Source organism: Elgaria multicarinata, chromosome 8 (assembly GCF_023053635.1).
Source record: "Elgaria multicarinata webbii isolate HBS135686 ecotype San Diego chromosome 8, rElgMul1.1.pri, whole genome shotgun sequence".
NCBI lineage: Eukaryota > Metazoa > Chordata > Lepidosauria > Squamata > Anguidae > Elgaria > Elgaria multicarinata.
In genome coordinates, this window is record NC_086178.1 from 9,035,458 (window position 1) to 9,058,650 (window position 23,193).

Consider the following 23,193-nt stretch of genomic DNA (forward strand, 5'->3'; position numbering starts at 1 on the left):
TGCTTCTCCGGTCCGAGGAGAAGTGGAGCACATCCCTAAATAACAGTAAAGGTAACAAAATCCAAATGGCCCTTAGGTCAGAGAGAAGGCTCCAGTTTGGAGGCAGCTATTCGTTTTGGCTTCACCGTCGATTTACGATAGGAAACCAATGACAAAAATAGCTCAATTAATGGTTGATAAAATCAAAGATTCAGCCAGTCACCAAAAGACCCTGGGAGTTTGTTGGAGGGGATAAAATAATAACAAAAACCCAACTGGCAGATAATAGTGTGGTTGAAGAGCTCTTTTACCTCAAGGACAAAGTCATTGGTTAAGAGTGATTAAAATAGTTGAAAAAACACTTAAAATGCTCTGAGTTCTTGGAGATGCTGCTGCTGCAGCGGAAGCCCATCTGTCACTCTAGTATAGCTCCTGCAGCTTTAACTGTTGTGATGAAGAGGGAATTTCAGCAGGTTCTCCACATATATAACTGACACCTGCTGAAATTCCCTTTTCTGTGCAACTGCTAAAGATACAAGAGCCCTGTCGTCCTTTTCATATGGTCACCCTAGCTACTGTATTTCAAAATGGCCACATGGGAATGATACCACAAGTACCTCAAGAAAGAGAGGAACCTGAAATTGCTTGTGAAGGTTCAAATTAGCACCTCAAGGATTCTAAGAGTCTCTGCTGGAGGCATGCTTCTTTGGAATGGCCCCCACATTGAACACGACTACATTAGGTTCCTTCAGCCATCAAAATTGTAAAGTACTAAAGATTTTGGGGTTCTTGAAGAAGCCAGTGGGGCTTTCACAGTGGGGCAGGGGCAATCCAAAGTTGCTCTCTGCTGCTCTTATCCTAGGGAGGTGCGAGGCAGGCTGGAGTAGAGAGTAAACGAAATAGGTTGGGAATACATAAGGAAGGGTGGAAGAAGAATATTCCAGGAGAATGAAGTAGGAATCTGAGAGAGGAAGCGGCAGGGGCCATAGTTCAATATGGCAGAGCTCATCCTTTGCATGCAGAAGGCCCCAGATTCAGGCCTTTGCTGCTCCAGGTTGGGTGAGGGAAGAATCCAGCCTGAAACCCAGGAGTTTACAGCCAGTCAGGGTCAACAGGGCCGGTGCTTCCATTAAGGCCACCTAGGCGGCCGCCTAGAGCGCCAAGTTCGGCACCCCCGGAAGTCGCCCTCCCACTCCCAGAGCCGCTCTGGCCAAGTGAGGGCAGCTTCCGGGTGCGCCGTTCGCCCTGCTCCCCAGCGTCCCTGGCTTGGCATCAGCTGGGCGCCCGCCCAGCAGCCGAAGCCAACCTGGGATACTGGGGGGCGGGGGCAGGCGGCACCACGTTCTGAGTTCCGGCGCGCCACGGATATCAGAATGTGGAGCCGCCTCGTGGAGAGGGGTGACAGCCCGCCTTACTTGCTCGGCGCCGATGGCGCCTTCGCCCAACGTGATTGTCACTGCCGCCTTCTCCCCCTCGCCGCCCTCCCTTCCCTCCACCCGGCCATGTGGCCAGCCTCCCACTTACCGCTCCAACCCGGAGAACGGAGGTGAAGGGCAGCAGCCCGCCTCGATGCCCCTCAATGAAACTCCGCCGCTGCCGCGTCCAGGCGGCCAGAGGAGTCGGGCGCCGCGCATAGCGCTCCTGCTGCCCAGCTCGCTCGCCTCGGGCCGGATCGGGGCGCTGGCAACCGCCCGCCTGCCAACGGTAAGCCCCGTTCCTGGCCCCGGGGTGAGCAGGCTGCGTGGAGTGTGTGTGTGTGTGTGTGTGTGTGTGTGTGTGTGTGTGAGAGATACGGTGGGGTGTGTGTGAAAGCAGCTCACCTTGCCTAGGGCGCAAAAAAGCCTGGCACCGGCCCTGAGGGTCAACAATACTGTGCTAGATGGACCAATGGTCTAAGTAACTATAAGGCAGCCTCCAATGTTCCTATATTCCTAAAGGAAAACTGGGAGAGAGAAGGCAGAGAGGAGACGTGCTGCACTTGGCCCAAGCTGCAGAGGTGAGGAAGTAAGGAAGGCTGGTGTTCATGTATAAGCTTGAAATAATCTGATTTGTTTGATTGCTACATTTCTGTTCTCTATTTTGACCCAATTTGCAGTTAGCAAAGCAATATGGAAATATTTGCTGTGTGTGGCTAGGACATCAGCCTGTGATACTTATGTCTGGATTCCAAGCTGTAAAAGAAGTGCTGGTCAACCATGAAGAAGCATTCTCTGAGCGACCATCGTCTATTATCGTAAAAACTGTAGGAAGAGAAAGGGGTAAGTTGGGAAGAGTAAAAACTTGTACCGCTCATTTTTTCTAGAGAAAACCCTATGAAGTTTCAGTATACTGGCGATATCATAAGCAGGTGAAATCAGGAAATAGCAATTGAACTGTATTTACAGTTGTTAAGAGGATTGCGACATAAAGGGTAAAATAGGGCATTACCTTCACTCAGAAGACAACAAAGGAGACTTGAAATAGTTGTGATGAAGGTTCACAAGGGCAAGTCTTGCTGGTTTGAAAGGTATACCTGGAAGAGCCACTGTCAGCAGGTGGAGGGACCATTTGGCAGGAGGGATGGCTTGGGCATCTGGGACATCCTTCTCTTCCTCCTCCTTCCTTGCTAGCACCACTGCCACTGCAAGAGCATGGACGGGAAGAGGAAAATGAAGTGCCCTCCTCCTCCTACCACTGGCCGGGTTGTTCCTCAGCTCAAGTGGGCAGGCAGTACGGATGGCTCAGTTGATGCCCACCACAACCAGACAGATGTGGCTCCATCTATCCCTAGTTTGAAGAGAGATCAAGGAAGAGAACCGCCCAGAGAGCTTCGGCTATTGGGCGGTATAAAAATGTAAGAAATAAATAAATAAATAAATAAAAAGCAGAACTCAGAACTGGGAAAAGACAGAAGACTTCTAGTTTGAGAGGACCTTGCTGGCAAAAAGTCTTCAAGCCAGAGATGGTGTCTGAGGAGAGCAGGAGGGTGTGAGATTATGGTGGAGCTTCAAGCAGGCAACATAACCCAGCACCAGAAGGATTGATGCAGAGGTCTGACCAGAGGAGATTTCAAGGAAAGGAATCACCTTAGAAGACAGAAGAAGCAGCAAGAGGAAGAGGAAGACTGATGCACAGCCTTGTTTTCTGGCTGTGTGGGATTGGGTAGGGTGGAGTTTACGGGAGAAACCTGAGCGCTCATTAGCCTGGGGAAGACTCTTTTACATATTATAAAAAGTAACCAAGCCTATTTTAAACAATCTCAGCTTATTATTCATAAAGTGATACATACCCCTGTGTAAATCATTCCTTTAATTTGTATAATAATCTTCTTAATTTTTAAAATGTCTCTCTAGTTGTAAGTATCAATCACATGCCTACACCATAGAAACTGGGAAGCTGAATTTGTATAAGCAAAAGGGTTTTAGCATTAGTTGAACTTTTTATAACCACCATTCCTTTACTGTGAGATTTACTATGGAGCTTTATTAAAACTGTGGCAGGGAGGTCCATAGATGCAAGTCCCAAAGTTTTGGAATGGATACACAAGTTGTTCTGCTGCAGAAGCAGGCAGTGTTGTCAGTGGTATCAGTAGCTGTACTAGATGGATTCTGCCTCAGCAATACCGTTCTTAGTTGCTAAAAGAATGGGCCGCGTTTGGATGCACGGGCCTGATCTCCAGCAGATGTTAACTTTTCTAGGCTGGTAACCTCATGATTTTAACATGCAGTTTGTGAGTAACAATTTCTCATTGGTTCTTGATGGCTTCAGGTATTGTAGTTTCAAACGGTCACACCTGGAAGCAGCAGAGACGGTTTGCTGTAGTGACTCTGCGGAAGCTGGGACTGGGGAAGAAAGGCATGGAGCACCAAATACAAGAGGAGGCCCAGCAGCTGGTGGAGACATTTGCATGTGCAAAGGGTATGGAATGCTAGGAAATGATGCCGACATGTGTCCCAATGTGCAGAAATCTTTTTGTGCTCTGTATGCTTGAATGCAATTTCACACATGTTAATTGATTTCTAATGCAAAAATACATTGCCAAAAATCCCTATTGCCTCCTATGCACCACCATGAAATCTCACTCTGGGTATTAATAGGAGATATTGGATTAATATCAATATACCTCCATTTTCAGGGCAGCCAATTGACCCTTCCTTGCCCATCACCAATGCAGTCTCCAACGTGATTTGTGCTGTGACATTTGGACACCGGTTTTCTCTTCAAGATGAAAAATTCCAGAAACTAGTTGAAGCTGTTGATGTTGGCTTAAAATTTATATTCAGCAGCTTTCATATTGTGAGTAGGCTTTTTCTTTCTTATCGACTTAGGCCTCAGTTAGACCTATCGTGTCTAGCGTGATGGAGGGGTGAGAATATCATGCTATTTTTATCGTGACATCTCCCCCTCTTGTTTACACGTGACATACGATGGCCTCCAACAAACAGGATATCACACCCACCCTTTTTCTTTTTTAAAGAAGCAGAAGAAGCTCACAAGCGTTGTAATGTTGGAGATTGGTCTGAAATGATTCAGCCTTCATTATGGGTTTACTGAACCTCTCCTCCCTGGTTTGCCTGTGGCATCCCATTCTGCAGAGGGTGAGCTGGGATAGAAGGGAGGGAAACGCAATTCAAATGGCGGAAGCAGATCACCTTTGCAGCAGCATCACTGTTGGTGACGACCACCCTTCACTGGGTTTACTCTGGATCACTCTTCTTCTTTCTGGAACCCAAAGGACACAGCTCAGGTGCTTCCGTCAAGGGTTTGGGATGCTAAAGTCGTCCCTGTGGCATGCCTTCTTCTTCTTAGGCCCCACTGCTATACAGATCCACACTCTCGCCCCAAACTTCTTCCTTCCGATGCCACCATCGATCGACCTGTACCCTTTCCCAGGTACTCTAATGACCACACCAGGTGAAAATTAATGTAACTTATTAGCAAGAAGTTAATGCAAGTTCAAAAGCTTAATGGTTTCTCTCAGTTCACAAGCATGTGGTTTCAAAGTACAATGCATAATGGTTTCAGAGGGTAATTTCACTTCAATGTTCCAAATGAAATTTTCTAACTACTCCTACCTACTCTACCCCTTTTAAACTACACTATTCTCCTTCCCACACACCAATCCACCAAAACAACAAAACATGAAGACTCTTCCTACCTCTATTCCACATCTCTCTCTCATCAATATCTCATCTCATACCTTCTTTCCTGTCTGCAGCAGCATATATACCACACAGCATTCCGACTCCTCCCCTTCTCTCACACCAATCCAGATGCTCCACTCAAACATCCAATCAGCACTCTCCTTCCATGCAGCACTCACTCACCCTCTATGGCTTCATACTTACCATTCTGCTACAAACACACAGTGGGTACCTTCTTTAAACTCTGCAAACCTTAATAAACTTTTATATTACACTTAACAACGTAACCTTATGTAGTAGAACATCACATCAGCAGCATCATAGTTGTTGGTGCCTGCATTTGGAGTTATGTTCTCTGGCAAACAAAAAGAGAATAAAGACCGTTTCCCTGTTCAGATGCCATCCTAATCCATAGTGGTTAAGCATTCTGCCCTAAACATTATAACTTATCATGTCATGTGAGCCATGACTTAGCATGTCGTGTAAACCATTCCTACCATGGTGGCTACATAACTACAGTTCAAACACACTCACTAACCCTTTGCTGCAAAAGGGTTAGCTGCTAAGGTAAGCAGCCCCCTCCTCTATACATATCAGTGAACCCCTTCACTTCTCCACCCCAGAATCTAGAGATTGTGGGTTTCAGAAGAAGATGCTAAATCAAGCATTTCAATAAATAAGAAATCAATGAATGTGTCAGGCTTCAAGAGTAATCCAGAGGATGATACTGCAGTGCTAATCCAAAGGGGTTGGCTTGTGTTACCCTGCCTCCCCCTTCATGTTGTCAGGATTTTGCTTATTTTCCTTCTAGTTATATGAAATGTTCCCATGGATCATGAAGCATCTTCCAGGACCTCACAAAAAAGCCATTGCCGCCTTTGAATTGGTGCTTTCATTTGCAAGGGAGGAGACAGAGAAGCACAAGGAGCAATCGTCCTTTCATGAGCCACGGGATTTCATAGATTTCTATGTTCTTCAGATGGAGAAAGTAAGTCTATGCTGTACTTGAAAACTACTTATCCAAGTTAACTTTATGTTTCCTCCTTTGAATATGACTCGTGTAAAGTATCGTTCCATTTCCTGCTATGGCTGGATAGCAGTATCTCATGAGTCACCAGTAATTTCTTCTATGCCTCAGATAATCTTTTCATTCAGTTGCCCTCCTGAAAACCACCCATTTTAAAATCAGGTACTAGCATGAGTTATAATCCAAACACGAGAGCATCCACTGAAATATCTACAAGGAAAAGAAAAGCAGATATTGTCATAACTCCAAGATAATAGGGTTACTGTTGCTGAGTGGAAACCTTTGCACCAAGACTTTGCTTCTATACTAAAAAAAATAACTCTCGATTAGGGCCCATTCCACACAAAAATACAAATTGAGAAAATCTAAAAGATCAATCTGTTTAACCCCCCTGATGGTGTGAAGTGATTTCTTGATTATATTTTAATTCCACATTACTCCATGAAACTTATGTACATGCCCATAGTTTCCACTTATACATTTTATTATTTGTATTTATGCATTATATTATTATTATTATTTTATTTGTATCCCACATTAATTCAAACAGTATAGAAGAATAAATAATTTCCATGGCAAAAAAAATGTATTAAATCATTAAAAAATATATGCCTGTAAAAAATAAAACGCTATAAAAACAAATAAATCTTTATGCAGCTTTAGGCAAGTATAGCCCTCAAATGCTTTGATAAAAAGCAACATTTTAACTTTGTGCTGAAATAAAAGCAGTGTTTGTACCAGTTGAATCTACAATGGGAGGGCATTCCACAACCCAGATGCCACAACAGCGAAGACCCTCTCCCATATTCCACCATAACGGATGCCTCAAACAGCTAGGATGCAGATGAAGGCTCCTCCGATGGATCTCAAATCTCCAGCAGCCCCTTCACGTAGAGTAGGCTGCGTCACTGGCTTAAGATCACCCATGCATCCACTGAATTTCATGGTTCTGCAGGAATTTGAACCCATCACTGAATTTAGCCATTTTATCACAATGGTTTTGCTGTATACATAGGAATGTGTGAAAGAGCATTTAATCCAGATCAGCAGATCATGAAAGTAATCCGTAATATCACAGCAGAGCTCAAGCAGTGCCACAGATACACTGGCATGCCTAAATACCGATGAGATTATTGCTGCCTCCTGTTAGAAAGGCAGCTAGCACAAAAAAGACAAAACAGAACAAGTGCTTACAGTCCCACATGCATACAAAGGCTAAACAAAAAAGGAGACCATTGCTTTCTTTAGTCATGGAAAGAAAACAGTTTTACTAAGAAGTATTGCTTGCTTGGAGGTTGCGAAACTTGGGGGGTATTCCATATACTGTAAGGCTGTGCACCCTCCCTGAACTGCTTTGGGTCAATCCGACCCTCCCCAATCCTCTCCGTAACCTGACCCGGAGTGAGATCCGGAGGGCTGGACCGAGATTCAGACCCCGTTTTGACCCCCTTCCTCACTTACTTTCCTCCGTGGCAGATGGCGGAGGCAGGTAATTGGTGAAAGGGGGACAAAATGGGGGCCAAATAGGTCCCGCTCCCCTTACCTGGCTTCACCGTCCACCACCGCATGGATCGCAGTGGAGGCAGGTGGCGGAGCCAAGTAAGCCTCCCCTCCCATACTTACCTGGTGCCACTGCCGCCACCACTGCATAGAAAGTGGCTGAGCTGGGAATCAGTAAGTCCCCTCACCCTGTCCCATTACCTGCTCATGGACTGTGGCGGTGGCAGTGGAGCCAGGTAAGCCCCCCCCCACTTATCTGTGTCTGTAGTGGTCTGGATGGTGGCTTCAACTGTGGCCCAGGACTCAAGGCTGAAACAAGCCACCTGTTTCCGCCTTGAGGCTTGGGCCTCAGTTGAAGCTGCTGCCTGGACCACGATGGATGCAGGTAACCCCCCTCCCCCTGCCCCCTTATCTAGCTCCACTGCCATCACCACATGCACTGTGGCAGCAGAGCCGGGTAAGCTCTCCTCCCTCCCACTTACCTGCATTTGTTTCAGTCCGGGCGGCAGCTTCAACTAAGGCTCAGGTTTCAAGGCGGAAACAGGCCACAGCGTGTTTCCGCATTGAGGCCTGGGCTTCAGTTGAAGCCGCCACTCATGCTGCAACAGATGCAAGTAAGCCCCCTCCCCTTGTACCCTTACCTGGCTCTGCCACCATCACCACACGACTGCGGTGGAGGAGCGAGGTAACCCCCTCCCCCCCCACTTACCTGCATGCGTAGCGGTCCAGACAGTAGCTTCAACTGAGGCCCAGGCCTCAAGGCAGAAATAGGCAGTGGCCACAGTTGAAACCATTGACTGGACCACTACGGATGAAAGTAAGCCCCCTCCACCCTGCCCCCTTACCTGGCTCTGACGCCGTCACCGCATGGACTGTGGTGGCAGCACCATGTAAGCTTCCCTCCCCCCCCCACTTACCGGCGTCCAGAGCTTCAGAACAGTTCAAATTGCTTCGGTTCATTCCGAACTGCTTTGCGCCAATCCAGACCTCCCTTGATCTGTTTCGGAATCAGGCTTCAGAGGTCCGAATCGGCCTGCTCCACTTCAGATTCGGGGATCTGAAATGGAGCGGACCACAGCCCTAATACACAGTTCCTCTATTATCTCTCCATATAGAAAAGCACTGTTCATGTCCAGGCAAAGATTTCATCAAAGTTTTCTCTAATTCCCTGTAGACATCTTTGCCAATTAGTCTTGCCTTATAGAGTTCTACTTCACCTTCTGCCCCTTGCTTTACCTTAAAGACCCATTTGCACCCTATGGCTTTCTTGCCTGGTCGTAGTTTTGTTAGGACCCACACAATGATGATTGGTGGTCAATCTGAGTGATGGGGCAGAAAACAGGTTACCAGAGTCTGAGCCAAGGGCATCATGGGACATGGAGAAAAGGGGTCACCTGAGGTGGAACAGTCTGTGATTCGCCCACAGCCAGCAACTCTTACACAGAAAGGAAGCACTCAGGCATATGAACCTCAAGTTTAAAAGTGCAAATGAAGAATGGTTAAATCACACAGCCATAGAAAAGCACATCTTTAGAACCACATTCTCTTGTTTCAGCAGAGAACCAAGTGACTTTATGTTCACAAATGCACAGGAGGATGGGAGGGAAGTCCCCAAAACACACAAAATGCCACTACTAATGATAATACCCTCAGAGCCACACAGCCAGGGCTGTCTCTGTGCCATGATGGGCCCCAGGGCTAGCCATTGGTAGTGAGTCTTCTACTGTGGCCCAACACTGAACTTGCACGTGACATTTGTGCAAGGACACACTAGGGTCAAAGTACATTAACAATGCAAGGACCTTTTTCACTACATATTTTAATGGAAACCATTTCCCATATTTTCCTGGAAGCTAAAGCTTTATGTCACTTCCATGGTAAAAAAAAAAAAAAAAAAAAACTCAGAAAGAAACACAGGCCAGATCTACCCCAAGCAGGATATGACACTTAAAAAACATTTGGAAACTGTAAACGGAGTGTGTCCTGGGCCCCAACAGCTCTCACTACAGTTATAAACCGTTCTAAAGCAGTAGTGCAGATTTTTCCACAGTAGAAAGCACACAGATACAGAAAAAATAAACACACACAGTAAAGAGCTTTCTTATACACACACACACACACACACAAATACACACTCACACTCAAGAAAGAGATATAGGCCTTAGCTAGACCTACCTTATAGTCCTATACTATACCTTATAGTATAGACGGAAGAGGGAAGATCTCACGTTGTGATTAACATGAGATCCCTCCTCCATTTACATGTGAGGGGCGATGCCCTCAGGAAGAGAGGCGTCACGCTCACCATTTTTTATTTTTGAAGAGGAGTTAGCGCATGAGTGGTTGTGCTCTAGGTAAGGGTTTTTAATATATTTTAAACTACTTTTCCCACTCCCCCCACCAAAACCCTGATTGGCACAGCTCCTGGCTCCGCACGAGTAATCGCCAGAGCCAGGTCAAAACGTGGCAACGGGCCACACATTCCGCAGTCTTGGGCTCAGCCCGGCACCGCAGAAAAAGCAGGCCCAAAGGGGAGGGCTCTATCCCAGGGCAAGGGAGGGATCGTCCCTCCCTGATCCCGGGATCCCCTGTGCAGCATATGGATGCACAGGGACGATCCTGGAGTTCGCCCCGTGATAAACCCGGTCTAGCTAAGGCCATAGAGTGACTCACTGCCTCATTCAGCCAAAACAGCCAAATCATGCAGCAGAAGATGCTGTCTGCACATAGGTCAGTACAAGTATCTCTAAACAATCAACTATGAGGCATAGGGCATGTCTGCACCATGCCTTATCCCAGGGCTTGTCCTGGGATCATCCCTGGGTGTCCACATGACACACAGGGGATCCTGGGGGCAGGGAGGGATAACCAGGATGGCTTTTAGCCCGATTTTTTTCCAACAGTGTTGGGATTGTCCCAAGACCACGGGAGGTGTGGGTGGCCATCCCGGTTTCGTCCAGTCTCCTCACAACTAAATGCAAGGAGCCAGGAACCAGGCACAGGGCACATTGGGGATGGGAAAGGGAGTGGGTTTGGGCCTTTTTAAAAAACTTACTTTTTAGCTGAAGTGCAGGTGCGCTCCAGCTCCTTTTCTTTTTTAAAAAAATATGGTGGGCGCGCCATCCTCCTTTCTCCCTGGACATTGCGCGCCACATGTGAACTCAGGGGGAGGATCTCATGATCAGCATATTGCACGATCCTCCCCCCTTGTCCTGGAGGTGTAGACATGCCTGTAATTGGCTGCTAGGAAAATAAGTGTGCCACAGAAGGTAAGGAAGTGCTGAGGAACAGCCTATAATTAATTTTAAATTCAATTTTACCTTTCTCCACTTTCAACATTAGAGAAGGAATGAACCCAACTCTACCTATGATGAAGAGAACCTGGTTCAATGTATTCACGACTTCTTTATTGCGGGAACAGAGACAACTGCAACTTCTCTGAGATGGGCACTTCTCCTCCTCACAAATCATCCAGATATCCAAGGTCAGAGAGGTGGGATCAAAGGAAACTCTTGATCCCTATCATGTCATTCTTTCAAGGTTTTATTCCTATCAAATGATGCGCGAAGATGAGGAAGCTTGTAAACAGCTGGGATTGTTCAGCTTGGAAAAAAGGATGTTAAGCGGAGGCATGATAGAAGTGTACAAAATTATGCATCTCCCTTTCTCAAAATACAAGAACCCATCATCATCCCATGAAGCTGATTGGTGGGAGATTCAGGACAAAAAAGGAAGCACTTCTTCACACAGCACATAGTTAAATTATGGTATTCACTAACACAAGATGTAGCAATAGCCACCAATTTAGATGATGATGATGATGATGATGATGATGATGATGATGATGATGATGATTTATTGCATTTTTATACTGCCCAATAGCCGAAGCTTCTGGGCGGTTCACAAAAGTTAAAACCATAATAAAACAACCAACATGTTAAAAGCACAATTACAAAATACAGTATAAAAAGCACAAACAGGATAAAACCACGCAACAAAATTGATATAAGATTAAAATACAGAGTTAAAACAGTAAAATTTAAATTTAAGTTAAAATTAAGTGTTAAAATACTGAGAGAATATAAAGGTCTTCAGCTGGCGATGAAAGGAGTACAGTGTAGGCGCCAGGCGGACCTCTCTGGGGAGCTCATTCCACAACCGGGGTGCCACAGCGGAGAAAGCCCTCCTTCTAGTAGCCACCTGCCTCACTTCCTTTGGCAGGGGCTCACGGAGAAGGGCCACTGTAGATGATCTTAAGGTCTGGGCAGGTACATATGGGAGGAGGCGTTCCTTCAGATAACCTGTCCCCAAACCGTTTAGGGCTTTAAATATCAATACCAGCACTTTGAATCGGGCCCGGACCTGGACTGGCAGCCAATGAAGTTGTAAAAGGACTGGCGTAATGTGATTTTGCCGGCCAGTCCTTGTTGGTAAACGGGCTGCCCTGTTTTGTACCAGCTGAAGCTTCCAGACCATTTTCAAAGGCAGCCCCACGTATTACGCATTGCAGTAATCCAAACGAGAGGTTATCAGATAACCTACAGATAACTGTAGCTAGGCTATCTCTGTCCAGATAAGGGCGTAGTTGGTATATCAACCTAAGCTGATAAAAGGTGCTCTTTGCCACTGGGTTCACCTGTGCCACAAGTGACAGTTCTGGACAGTTCTGTCTATACATAGACAGTTCATACTATACATGATTAAAACATCTCTGAAACATCTTTAAAATATCCCAAAACATTCTAAAATTTCACTGGATAGGCATGCCAGACTAGATCAGTCTTTATTGCTTTTTTAAATTCGAAAAGATTCTCAAGTTGACGAATCTCCTCCGACAGGCCATTCCACAGTCTGGGAGCAGCAGAGGGAAAGGTCATCTCGGTAACCGTTGTTAATCTAGTTTTTGCTAACTGAAGTGGATTCTTCCCAAAGGACCTGAGTGTGCAGGGTGGGTTTTACAGGAGAAGGTGATTGCGCAGGTAGCCCAGACCCAAACCATGTAGGGCTTTAAACGTAATAACCAACACTTTTTACTTTGCCTGTAATCTATTTGGCAGCCAGTGAAGAGATTTTAAGACTGGTGTAATGTGGTCACCCCTAGGTGTACCAGTGACCAGCCTGGCTGCCATATTTTGAACTAGTTGAAGTTTCCGTACCAGGCACAGAGGTAGCCCCATGTAGAGCGCATTGCAGAAGTCGAGCCTTGAAGTTACCAGGAGATAGAGGGACTGTGAATGGCTATGTTATGTGCAACCTCCAGTATCCGAGGCACTAAGCTTGTTGCATTGATTGCTGGGGAACATGGGTGGGAGGGTGCTGTCGCACCATGTCCTGCTTTGTTGGTCCCTGGTCAACAGCTGGTTGGCCACTGTGTGAACAGAGTGCTGGACTAGATGGACCCTCGGTCTGATCCAGCATGGCACTTCTTATGTTCTTAAAAATCATATTTAGCTTTAATTCTGATTTTGCACCCTAAATCAGGGGAGGGGAGGGGCCATAGTTCAATGGGACAGAGCACATGCTTTGCATGGAGAAGTTACCAGGTTTGATCCCCGGATTCTCCTGGTAGAGCAAAGAACTATTCCTTCCGTAAATCGTGGAGAGCTGCTTCCAGTCAGCGTCAACAACACTGGGCTAGATGGACCCATGGTCTGACTCAGTATAAGGCAGCTTCCTATGACCCTAGAATCTTTCATGATGAAATGGAACCAGCCTATAAATAAATGAGTTTATGAACGTCCTTTAAGAAGCCAAAACCAGTATGGCTTACCAACAATTAGCACAAAATACAAAAACACAGCCTCAATAAACTGTTATAAAGAGTCAAAAACTAAGAATTGACAATTTTAACAATTCTGACAGGTGTAACAAATTGAAATGTAGTGCGGTAGACTTCATAAAAATGGAACTCAACTTTAGCTCAAACATACATTTTGGGACCTAGTTCTTATTAATTTTACAATATATTTTGATAGTGATAGCACTGGTGTTTCAACTTACCTTAGGTCAGGTGAGTTCCAGCCTTAGGGAACATCACACACTGGGCAAGGGGCACCTTTGTTGCCCTCACTCACACACCTATGGCCACCTTTGCAGGCTACCCAGAAAGCTTATGGTGCCTGTTGAAAGAGCTGCCTCCTCAGCTCTGCTTGGGGCCAGCCTGAGCTCTGGTTCAGCAATGTAATGGTTAGTGTGTCCGAATGAGAAACTAAACTTCATAATTGCTTATTAGCTGTGTGTTTTAATAGTGATTTTAATACCTTTGCATGTAAACCACTTAGAGATTTCATTATATCAAGCAGTATACAAGAATTGTTAATAAATCAATAAAATATCCCACACAGCCATGAAACTCATTGGGATGACCTTGGGTCAGCCTGTATTTATCAACCTAACCTTCCTCACAGGTTAATTATACATGTATGTTTTGTTTTTTATCTTCTTAGATGAAAAAGTGGGATAAAAGTGTATTAAGCTGAGTGCTTCAGCTATTTGGCAATGTAGAAATGTAATAAATAAATAAATAAACAAATAAATAATACACCAATCTTAGTTTGTGATTCATTAAGAGAATTAAATGGAATAACTTAATGTAGAATAAATATTTGTCAATGAGTTTTGAAGATATATGAAATAAAAACTTATATCCAATCTAAAGCTTCATTTTCATTATTTTTCTCAGATAAAGTCTACAAGGAGATAGAAGATGTTTTCAGTTCATCATGCTCAATCTGCTACCAAGATATAAAGAAACTGCCCTACACTAATGCTGTGATTCACGAGATGCAGCGTTCAAAATATAATTTATTAGTTGGACTTCCAAGACAATGTACAAAGGATGTGAAAGTGAACGGTTATCTCATTCCCAAGGTAGGGGGGGAGTTCCCACAGGGATCTACATTGGGCCCAATTTATTTCAACTTGTTCATAAGTTATCTTGAATTAGCAGTGAAGTAGCCAAATTTGCCAATGACACCAAATTATTTAAGATGGTTAAAACAAAAAGGGACTAACACTAGCTCCGAAAGCTTCTCTCCAAGCTGGGAGAGTGGGCATCCAAATGGCTGATGCCATTCAAAGTAAGCAAGTGTAAAGTGATGCATGCTGGGACAAAAAAAAACCCATTCAAGTATAACCTGATGGGATCTGAGCTAGTGGTGACTGACCAAGAAAGAGATATTGGGGTCGTGGTGGACAGCTCATTGAAAATCATAGAATCATAGAATCATAGAATAGCAGAGTTGGAAGGGGCCTACAAGGCCATCGAGTCCAACCCCCTGCTCAATGCAGGAATCCACCCTAAAGCATCCCTGACAGATGGTTGTCCAGCTGCCTCTTGAATGCCTCTAGTGTGGGAGAGCCCACAACCTCCCTAGGTAGCTGATTCCACTGTCGCACTGCTCTAACAGTCAGGAAGTTTTTCCTGATGTCCAGCCGGAATCTGGCTTCCTTTAACTTGAGCCCGTTATTCCGTGTCCTGCACTCTGGGAGAATCGAGAAGAGATCCTGGCCCTCCTCTGTGTGACAACCTTTTAAGTATTTGAAGAGTGCTATCATGTCTCCCCTCAATCTTCTCTTCTCCAGGCTAAACATGCCCAGTTCTTTCAGTCTCTCTTCATAGGGCTTTGTTTCTAGACCTCTGATCATCCTGGTTGCCCTCTTCTGAACACGCTCCAGCTTGTCTGCGTCCTTCTTGAATTGTGGAGCCCAGAACTGGACGCAATACTCTAGATGAGGCCTAACCAGGGCCGAATAGAGAGGAACCAGTACCTCACGTGATTTGGAAGCTATACTTCTATTAATGCAGCCCAAAATAGCATTTGCCTTTCTTGCAGCCATATCGCACTGTTGGCTCATATTCAGCTTGTGATCTACAACAATTCCAAGATCTTCCTCATTTGTAGTATTGCTGAGCCAAGTGTCCCCCATCTTGTAACTGTGCATTTGGTTTCTATTCCCTAAATGTAGAACTTGGCATTTATCCCTATTAAATTTCATTCTGTTGTTTTCAGCCCAGCACTCCAGCCTATCAAGATCACTTTGAAGTTTGTTTCTGTCTTCCAGGGTATTAGCTATCCCACCCAATTTGGTGTCATCTGCAAATTTGATCAGCGTTCCCTGCACCTCCTCGTCCAAATCATTAATAAAAATGTTGAAGAGCACTGGGCCCAGGACTGAGCCCTGCGGCACCCCACTCGTTGCCTCTCCCCAGTTTGAGAAGGTTCCATTGATAAGTACTCTTTGAGTCCGATTCTGTAGCCAACTGTGGATCCACCTAATAGTTGTTCCATCTAGCCCACTTTTAGCTAGTTTGTTAATCAGAATGTCATGTGGTACTTTGTCAAAAGCTTTGCTGAAGTCAAGATATATGACATCCACAGCATTCCCACAGTCCACAAGGGAGGTTATCCTATCAAAAAATGAGATCAAATTAGTCTGACAGGATTTGTTCCTGACAAATCCATGTTGGCTTCTAGTAATCACTGCATTGATTTCAAGGTGTTTACAGATTGACTTCTTTATAATCTGCTCCAGAATTTTCCCAGGGATGGATGTCAGACTGACTGGTCTGTAGTTCCCAGGTTCCTCCTTTTTGCCCTTTTTGAAGATAGGGACAACGTTAGCCCTCCTCCAGTCGTCCGGCACCTCACCCGTCTTCCATGATTTTGCAAAGATAATAGACAAAGGTTCTGAGAGTTCTTCCGCTAGCTCCTTCATTACTCTTGGATGCAGTTCATCGGGCCCTGGGGATTTGAACTCATTCAAGGAAATTAGGTGTTCTTTGACCATTTGTTTATCAATCTCAAACTGCAATCCTGCCCCCTCAACTTCTGCTTCACTTTTTCCAGGGGGGTCATAGATCCGCTTTTGGGAGAAGACCGAGGCAAAGTAGGAATTGAGCACTTCAGCCTTTTGTTTGTCGTCTGTTATCAATTTGCCATCCTCATTAAGCAGTTGAACCACCATTTCTTTCCTCTGTCTTTTACTACTCACGTATCTGAAGAAAGCCTTTTTATTGCTTTTAGCATCCCTCGCTAATCTCAGCTCATTCACAGCTTTAGCCTTCCTGACGCCATTTCGGCACTTCTGCGCCACTTGTCTGTACTCTTCTTTTGTAGCCTGGCCTTCCTTCCACTTCCTATATGTATCCCTTTTTGTTTTCAGTTCATCAATAAGCTTTTTGTGGAGCCACATTGGTTTCCTCTGTTGTCTTCTATCTTTTCTCCTTGTTGGAATTGTTTGTAACTGTGCCTTTAAAATTTCATTTTTTAGATACTCCCACCCATCCTGCACTCCTTTTCTTTTTAGGCTCCCTTGCCACGGGACCTTACTTATTATAGTTCTGAGTTTATTAAAATCAGCTTTCCTAAAATCCAGAGTACGTGTATGGCTACGCTCGACTTTTGTCTCCTTCATAATCAAGAATTCAAGTATGACGTGGTCACTTTCCCCCAGAGTTCCCGTAACTGCCACTTTATCCACTAAGTCATCCCTATTGGTCAATAACAAGTCAAGGATTGCTGACCCTCTAGTTCCTTCCACCACTTTCTGTAGGAGAAAGTTATCACCCATACATGTCAGGAATTTCTTGGAAGGGCCGCTTTTGGCAGTAATGGTCTCCCAACAGATATCAGGGTAATTGAAGTCCCCCATCACTACTACATCACACTTCCTTGAAACACTGGCAATTTGTTTCTCAAAAGTTTCGTCCTCGTCTTCTCCTTGATTGGGTGGTCGGTAGTAGACTCCGATTATCATATTCTTTTTATTCCTAGCCCCATTTATTTTAATCCAGATGCTCTCGACGGGGCTCCCAATCTCATCCGCCTGTATTTCTGTGCAGGGATAGGTATTTTTAACATATAGTGCAACTCCACCTCCCTTTCTATTTCTTCTGTTCTTTTTGAACAAGTTATATCCTTCAATTGCTATATTCCAGTCATGGGAGTCATCCCACCTATCAAGTCGTATTTGCCTCCATGTAATAAGAGTTCAAGTTCATTCTGTTTGTTTCCCATGCTCTGGGCATTAGTATATAGACATCGAAGACCATGTGTTTTATAGTCTGGCTTTGTTCCTACCTTGTTGCAGACACTGTTTTGGGACTCTGTTGGAGCTGTTCTCTGTACTGTGGTGCATTGGCCTTCATCCATTGTTGCCTCAAAATTTACGTCTCCCACCCCCGCAAGATTCAGTTTAAAGCCCTCCTGATGAAGTTCTTCATGCTGTGGCCAAACTCATTCTTTCCAGCCCTTGTGAGGTGCAACCCATCCCTTGCCAGCAGTCCATGTTCCAAGTAGCGTAGCCCGTGGTCCCAGAATCCAAAACTCTCACGACGGCACCACTTTCGAAGCTAGTCGTTCATCCGGAGTATTTTTCTTTCCCTTTCTAATCCTCTTCCAAGAACCGGGAGGATGGATGAGAAAACTACCTGGGCCCCAAAGTTCTTCAGTTTCCTTCCCAGAACTTCAAAGTCTGAAATGATTTCTTTGTAGCTCTGCTTGGCGACATCATTTGTTCCCACATGGATGAGAAGAAAGGGGTATGTGTCCGTGGGCTTTATGAGCTTCGGTAACCCTTCAGTCACATCTCTAATCTGTGCTCCAGGGAGACAGCACACCTGGCGAGTCCATGGGTCTTCACGACATACTTGGGTTTCAATCCCACGCAGCAGGGAGTCTCCTACAATGACTACTCTTCGCTTCTTCTTGGTTGACCTACCTTCTGTCTCTTGGTCACTGTTGCATGGTGCCTCCTGTACTTCTTCCTCTGCAAACTGTCCTTCAGTCTCATTCTCCAGAAGCTGAAAGCGGTTGCTTAACTGCAATGGCTCCACCGGTGCAGAACGCCCTCTAATTCCTCTTCTAACTGTCACTCTTTTCCAGGGAGTTTCCTCTTCATTGGCTTTCCTCCCCTCAGCATACTCCACTTCTGCTTCAGCTGGCTGTTGTTCTTCAATCTCATGTGCTTCTTGTTGCTTTTGCAGTTCCACCGTTCGGTCTAAGAACTCCTCGACTTCTCTTATTCCTTGGAGGGTGGACACTCGCTGCTCAAGTCCCCTCACTTTTTCTTCCAAAAGTGCCACCAGCTTGCACTTGTTGCAGGTATACGCCATGTTGAGCTCAGGCAGAAACACGAACATTGCACACCCTTTGCAGGTCACTACCTCTAGGGACTCCTTTCCATCCATAATGTCGATTTCTGCTTTTGTTTTTCCCCTTTTTGATTATAGTAGAATTGCCTTTGCTTTGTTGTGTCCTCTCTGAAGGTACACAACTATATGAGGATGTCTTAAGGGAAAGTAATCTTTTGGGGGTTTTTTTGCTTTTGTTTGGTGGTGGTTTTGTGGGGTTTTTTTTTCTCTTTATGCTTTTCTTTTTCCCCCCACCTCTTTTTTATTTTTATTTTATTTATTTATTATTATTATTATTATTATTATTATTTTTTAGAGGCCTCCCCCTTGGCCTCCCCTGCCGAACTCCCCCTGCCAAACTCCTGTTTGCTCTTCCTGTTCGCTCGCTCCCTGGGAATCTGGCTTACTTTTCTAGCTCCTCCTTGAGCTGGGCCAGCTGCTCTTCCCTGCTTCTGCTTAGCTCCAAGTCAGCAACCAGAATGAGGTCACTGAAAGGCCAACAACAATCAACAGCAATTAGGCACTGATTGCTGAGACCAACTGACAATCAGGCCACTCCCCCTTCAGCTCCTGCAGCAATTATAAACACCAACCTCTCACTCAGCACTCAGGAGCACATGGCAAGCACACGGCCTCTTTGAATTGGCAGCCTCCTGGGTTTCCTTGAGGCTTCTCTTGTTCCCCTTTCCTTGGTCTCCTCTTCCCCTACACTCCCCCTGCCAAACTCCTGTTTGCTCTTCCTGTTCGCTCGCTCCCTGGGAATCTGGCTTACTTTTCTAGCTCCTCCTTGAGCTGGGCCAGCTGCTCTTCCCTGCTTCTGCTTAGCTCCAAGTTCAAAATGTGAACTGTGTGGCTGCTGTTTTAAAGGCAAAATCCATGTTAGGCTTTATTAGAAAAGGAACTGAGAATCCAACTACGAATTTCAAACTGCCTTTATACAAATCTATGGTGTGACCACACTTATAATACTGTGTACAGTTATGGTCACCACACCTAAAAAAAGATATTGAGAGCATCTCCCCTATGAAAGAAGGCTAGAACAGCTGAGATTGTTCAGCTTGGAAAAATTCGGATGGCTTTCAAAGGTGGTTGGATAAATTCCTGGAGAAGAATGTTGTAAATGGCTACTAGTGCTGATGGCTAAGTGCAACCTCCAGTATCAAAGGCAGTAAGCCTACATACACTAGTTGATGGGGAACATGGGGTACTGTTGCACCATGTCCTACTTGTGGGTCCCTGTCAACAGCCGTTTGGCCATTGTGTGAACAGAGTGATGGGCCATTTCTACACCTGCCTTTCCTGGGATCATCCCTGTACATGCAAATGACACACAGGGGAACCCGGGAGCAGGCAGGGACAATCCCTCCATTTTCCTTGGATAATCCTTAGGTGTAGAAAGGGACAAGGCTTGATGTACTGTTGGTTTGATCCAACATGGCTCTTTTGTTCTTATGGAAAGCAGTGATGGCCGCAATCCTGTATCTCAGGGGTAAAGAGCTTCAGAAACTTTGTATTCCTTTCTTATGGATTCAAAAATACAAATGTGAAAGTTTTCAAAGTTACGGCTGTAAACATTCAGACTTTATTATAGAAAGGACATCGGAGATCTAGGGCCAAACTGAAACTCCCACCCCCACTTCCTATCCCCCTTCCTCTCATGCCCCCATTGCACCTAACAACAGCAATACGTTTATTGCTCAATCCACAGATCATTGCAACACATCAATTGCAACGAGGAAAGGGGCATTCTGGTTATTTTCAAGGCGAGAGTGGAAGGACGTGAAGAAAAGCAGTGGCTACACCTGGTGGCTTAATTCCACCCCTTCCCTTTTAAAAGCTGCTTCTGCAGGCAACTGCAAGTATGCAGGCAGGCCTCCACGTCTCCCCACCCCACCCCGAAATAACAGTAAAACAAAAAAGCAAAATGACTCCCCACTTGCGGGCATCATCCCAGGTGAATGTTGGGGTGGGGGAATATTTGGGCATCTTGAACACTGCCCAGAAAGCTTCAGCTATGGGCTTGTTTGGAAATATAATAACTTGAATGAATGAATGAATGAATGCTCTGAAGAAATACTCTAAATGGGTGTTGCAGAGTAGAAGTCAACTTGCCATTGGCTACACAGGAAGCTTTTAAGAAGGAAAAGGTTTGAATGAGTGAAGGTGTGTCCACCACCAACACTACTTTTTTAAAAGTCCCTTTTGCCCTCCAGCTATGTAGAACAGCACCACATTTTCCCAAAATATGCCCAGCACTAGGAAATTTGGTCCTTTTGGGTGTCACAAGACACCAGATTCAGCTTGTTTCATATCCCAAAAATTGTTGAAATTATGCCCCAAATTTGCATAATTTGTACAAACTGCAGCAGAAATGTCTGCCTTTGTGTGAATTTCATTTGTAATTTTTGCAAATTATGCAAATCATGTAAATTTCAGCAAATAGCATCTTTAATTCACGCAAAATCAGAAGCACCAAAAATCTATTACCTGGCCAAAACCGCTGCAAGTCAGGTCAGCTAGCAGAAGGTGGAACAAAGTTTTTGCGGAGGGGGACTCATTAAGCTCCACTCTCCAACTGGATTCATCAGTCATCCCTTAAGCCCATCAGATACACAATCCAGAGTGAGTCCTCAGATGCGAGAAAAGTATGTGTGGTTGCAATGATTTTTACTGGGAAAGTTCTGAACAATCCTGAATGGTGCCGTTCTGACTTCATTCTCTGTCGAATGTTCCTTTCTTGCAGGGTGCTTATATTCTTGCAGATCTGCGTTCTGTTCTTCTTGATCCTGAGCGGTGGGAGACTCCGGAAGAGTTCAACCCAAACCATTTTTTGGACAAGGATGGACATTTTGTGGCTAGAGAGGAATTTCTACCATTTGGTGCAGGTAAATGCTGAAAACCAGTCTTGCTGATTTATAGACATGTTTTCTGGGTTATATCCAAGAAATATCACCTGACTTCCTTTCAGGCAAGGCTGAAACAGTCTCAATTCTTTTCATTAGATGCAGTTCCATCTGGCCTCAAACCAAAGTCAGAACTTATTTCTCACAAATTTCAACACTGAAGGAGATGCATCAGGTTTTCATTTTCAAATAAAAAAACTATAGTTGCTCCTTTTCGGCTGTGATTTTTTTCCAAAGTTACCAGACAGTGGGCCCCATACTTCTAAGTAGACCTGTATAGGAGTGCCCTGTTAGTGTTTGACTTCAGTCAATGATTGTTGCGGAATAGTCACTGAATTACTTTCCTATTTGACATGTAGAATATCTCAGTATTCTGTGTTAGTAAAACATCTGAAAAATAATTTAAATTCAACTTGTGGATGATGGAGGTTTCTTCTTTTTCCATGAGAGAATTGAGAGCATTTGCATTAAGTCAGACTACTACCATGGTAGTGTCAGCTCTGGCTGCCAGCAGTTCATGAAGCTTTTCTACATGAGGCATTTAATATGCCCTTGTCATTCACTATTCATGGTTGATTATGGATTCTCCAGATGATGATATGACTTTCCAGTCAGTTCTGTACCTAACTAGTGCTATAGCTGAGGTTTCTTTTTGAACAACAAAAATACAGCATTTAATTGTGAAAGTGAAAGAAGACACAATTTCTTCTTGTGTATTTGCGCTTTTGAGCTATAGCAGTGTGCCACCTAGGTGATCTATCATAAAAGTACAAAAGAAAAAAAAAAGCTCAGATGGTGCTCAGCTTTCATTTCTTCAATGAAACCAAAAGCGGATGTAGCAAATTAACAGCTGATTAACAGCTGCATATAGAAAAGGTCTTACACTCTTTCTCAGTCCCACTCCCTGCAATCTCCATTGTTCAATTTAAGATGCTGTATGCTCTACAGCAGTTCCTCATGGGTTACTTTGTTTATGAGGTGGGGAAGAAGCTACCAACACATGTTCCTTTCTCAGATGCACATGCTGTTCAGAAGAGATTGTTACTCACCGGCTGCCTTTCCTTGGCTTTCTCCACAGGGGCTCGGTTGTGTCCGGGGGAGCAGCTGGCAAATATTGAAATCTTCATCTTCTTGACCAGCCTGCTGAGGGCGTTCAGGTTGCAGCTGCCAGAAGGAGTGAACAAACTCAGTCCAGATGCTATACTAGGGCTCACATTATCTCCACATCCTTATAAAATCTGTGCAGTTCCTCACCGTAGCTCTTCATAAACATATGAATCCATTTGTGGTCGAAGGGCGGACGCAAGAATAAAGACAAGACACCAGAGCTTGGGTTAACTAGGGCCTCTTTATTAATAATCAGAATCCTGTCCCTCCCTGGATCTGCCATGGGAGTGCGGGAATTAGTTCTAAACTCAGGCTTGCTGCCTGTCCAAAGGGCGAGCCACTCTCAAAAGTAAGAAGCAGGAAATCCTGCTTCTTGCTTTTTGACACTTATGTAAGTGTGGGAAGACCGTCCTTCCGCAC

General features: G+C 44.9%; 1 protein-coding gene across 1 annotated transcript; it reads left to right on the forward strand.

Annotated features, from left to right (window-relative positions):
- The first annotated feature begins 1,407 nt into the window (after nt 1–1,407).
- On the forward strand, nt 1,408–22,935 carry LOC134402393 (cytochrome P450 2J5-like). Its single transcript, XM_063131821.1, has 9 exons — nt 1,408–1,683; nt 2,075–2,237; nt 3,727–3,876; nt 4,094–4,254; nt 5,914–6,090; nt 10,972–11,113; nt 14,312–14,499; nt 21,507–21,648; nt 22,745–22,935. Exons 1-9 carry the CDS (start codon nt 1,408–1,410, stop codon nt 22,933–22,935), a joined length of 1,590 nt encoding a protein of 529 aa, XP_062987891.1.
- The last annotated feature ends 258 nt before the right edge of the window (nt 22,936–23,193 follow it).